Source organism: Ailuropoda melanoleuca, unplaced genomic scaffold (assembly GCF_002007445.2).
Source record: "Ailuropoda melanoleuca isolate Jingjing unplaced genomic scaffold, ASM200744v2 unplaced-scaffold30836, whole genome shotgun sequence".
NCBI classification, from domain to species: Eukaryota; Metazoa; Chordata; class Mammalia; order Carnivora; family Ursidae; genus Ailuropoda; species Ailuropoda melanoleuca.
This window is the reverse complement of record NW_023201433.1, coordinates 1-2,122: the sequence shown is the minus strand read 5'-3', so window position 1 is coordinate 2,122 and position 2,122 is coordinate 1. Positions and strand designations below refer to the sequence as shown.

General features: G+C 54.1%; 1 protein-coding gene across 1 annotated transcript; it reads left to right on the top strand.

Annotated features, from left to right (window-relative positions):
* Positions 1 to 471: 471 nt before the first annotated feature.
* On the top strand, positions 472 to 1,461 carry LOC100482582 (homeobox protein Hox-B8; the record flags this gene model as incomplete). The annotated part of the gene is made up of 1 exon (XM_034650795.1): positions 472 to 1,461. A coding segment is annotated over exon 1 (424 nt), but the record flags the coding sequence as incomplete, so codon positions are not given.
* Between the last annotated feature and the right edge of the window lie 661 nt (positions 1,462 to 2,122).

The following is a 2,122-nucleotide window of genomic DNA, read 5'->3' as shown; positions in this document are numbered from 1 at the left end:
TCGTTTGTTTGAAAATATGTTTAGGAGAGGAAGCTGTATGATTTGATAACTTGTATTAAAATACCAATTACATTTATAGGACCTTTTAAAACTCGGCGCAATTAAACCGTGTTCTTTTACATTTTTCCGAAGCGACCCTGACATTTAAAAAGACTCCAACTGCCTCGTTAAAATCGCGAAATTAACAGCGTGCCTACGCCTGGCGCGCTGTGTATGTGTGTGTGCGTGTTTTTTTCCGTGACTCCCCCACATCAGTCTTTGGGGGTGGTCTGCGAAGGTATTTGATTTGTTGTGAGGCGAGAGATATCTCATTAATGTAGGTAGTTAAACAGATTTAATCCGTATTCATTCTCTCTCACCCCCTCTCCCTCTCCCCCTCTCTCCCCCTCTCCCCCTCGCTCTCCCTGGGTGTTTTTTTTCTTCCCCTCCTTTTTTTTTTTTTTTCCGCTCTCTCCTCACTCCCTGGCGCTCTCTCGCTCTAGCTCTCTCTCTCGCTCGCTCTCTCTCGCTCGCACCCTCGCTCTGCGTTCTGTCCGGGAGGAGTACGGAGAAGCCAATAGGATGCGGGGTTTCTAATGGATGCAAATGATCATGAAAAGACAGTGCAAAATATGAAACAACTCATTTGCAGGGAAGTAAATCACCGAAAACTGTTTATGAACTGGCATCCCTTCTTCGAAATGTAAAGCGAGGACCTCTTTAAGTGGCGGTATATTTTTGTTTGGGGGGTGGGGGGTGGGGGGAGGGCGAGCGAGCCGCGGCTGCCATGCAAGCTTAGACTTTTGGAGGCTTCGCTGTCCTTTTCTATTCCTGGAAATCACAAAAAGTGTGGCGGCTTCAAGATCTTCTTCGCCTTTTCTTTCTTTTCTTTTTTTCCCCCTCCTCCCTTTCCCTCTCCTTTCCTGGCGAGGGTGACTAGGAGCCGGCGAATCCGCGTTTTTTTCTCTCTCTCTCCCTCCCTTTCCCCCTCCCCACCCCCTCCCCAACAGCCCCCAACTACAGCCGCCGCCGCCGCCGCCGCCTCAAAATTCAATAAAATGAGCTCTTATTTCGTCAACTCACTGTTCTCCAAATACAAAACCGGGGAGTCCCTGCGCCCCAATTATTATGACTGCGGCTTCGCCCAGGACCTGGGCGGCCGACCCACCGTGGTGTACGGTCCCAGCAGCGGCGGCAGCTTCCAGCACCCGTCGCAAATCCAGGAGTTCTACCACGGGCCGTCGTCGCTGTCCACCGCTCCCTACCAGCAGAACCCGTGCGCCGTGGCGTGCCACGGGGACCCGGGCAACTTCTACGGCTACGACCCGCTGCAGCGGCAGAGCCTGTTCGGTGCGCAGGATCCAGACCTGGTGCAGTACGCCGACTGCAAGCTCGCCGCCGCCAGCGGCCTGGGCGAGGAGGCCGAGGGTTCAGAGCAGAGTCCGTCGCCCACACAGCTCTTCCCCTGGATGCGCCCGCAAGGTGAGCTCGCGTCAGGGCCGGCCGGGGCGGAGGGGAGACCGGAGGGCCCGAGTCCGGGCAGGGGGCCGGGCAGGGGGCCGGGCAGGCCAGGAGCGTTTCCTCCAGCTCCTGGAAGATGTCCCTGCTCCGTTCCGATCGCCTCCCACTTCTTTCCTCTTTCCTCCCTCCTTCCCTCCCTCCCTCCCTCCCTTCCTTCCTTTCTTCCTTCCTTCTTTCCTTCCTCCCTCCCTCCCTTCCTTCTTTCCTTCCTTCCCTCCCTTCTTCCTCCCTCCCTCCCTTCCTTTCTTTTTTGTTTCCCTTGAAGGGGGGTCGCTAAGAGACATTTCCTGAATCCATAAACCCCTCACCCTGCCTTAGTTTTCTTCTTCTCATCCTTTTCCCCCCCTTTTACTGTTTTATGGGGGTAGTGGAGAGAGGGTGGTGGGAGTGGGGGAGCTCAACTTTTGCACTTCTCAATTGCTTTATAGTTTAATTACCCTGAAGAAACTTTTCTTCTGGGGCAGAGGCTCTGGGGGCTTTTCAAGGTGGGTCCATTCGTCCCCATCCCGTCTTTTTTTATTCTTATTTCCCCCCTCCTTCACATCCTTCCTTCTAAAGTTTATGGCACTTTTAATAGATTTGAACCACCCCCACCCAACTCTCTGGTGCTGGTTACCAGAGG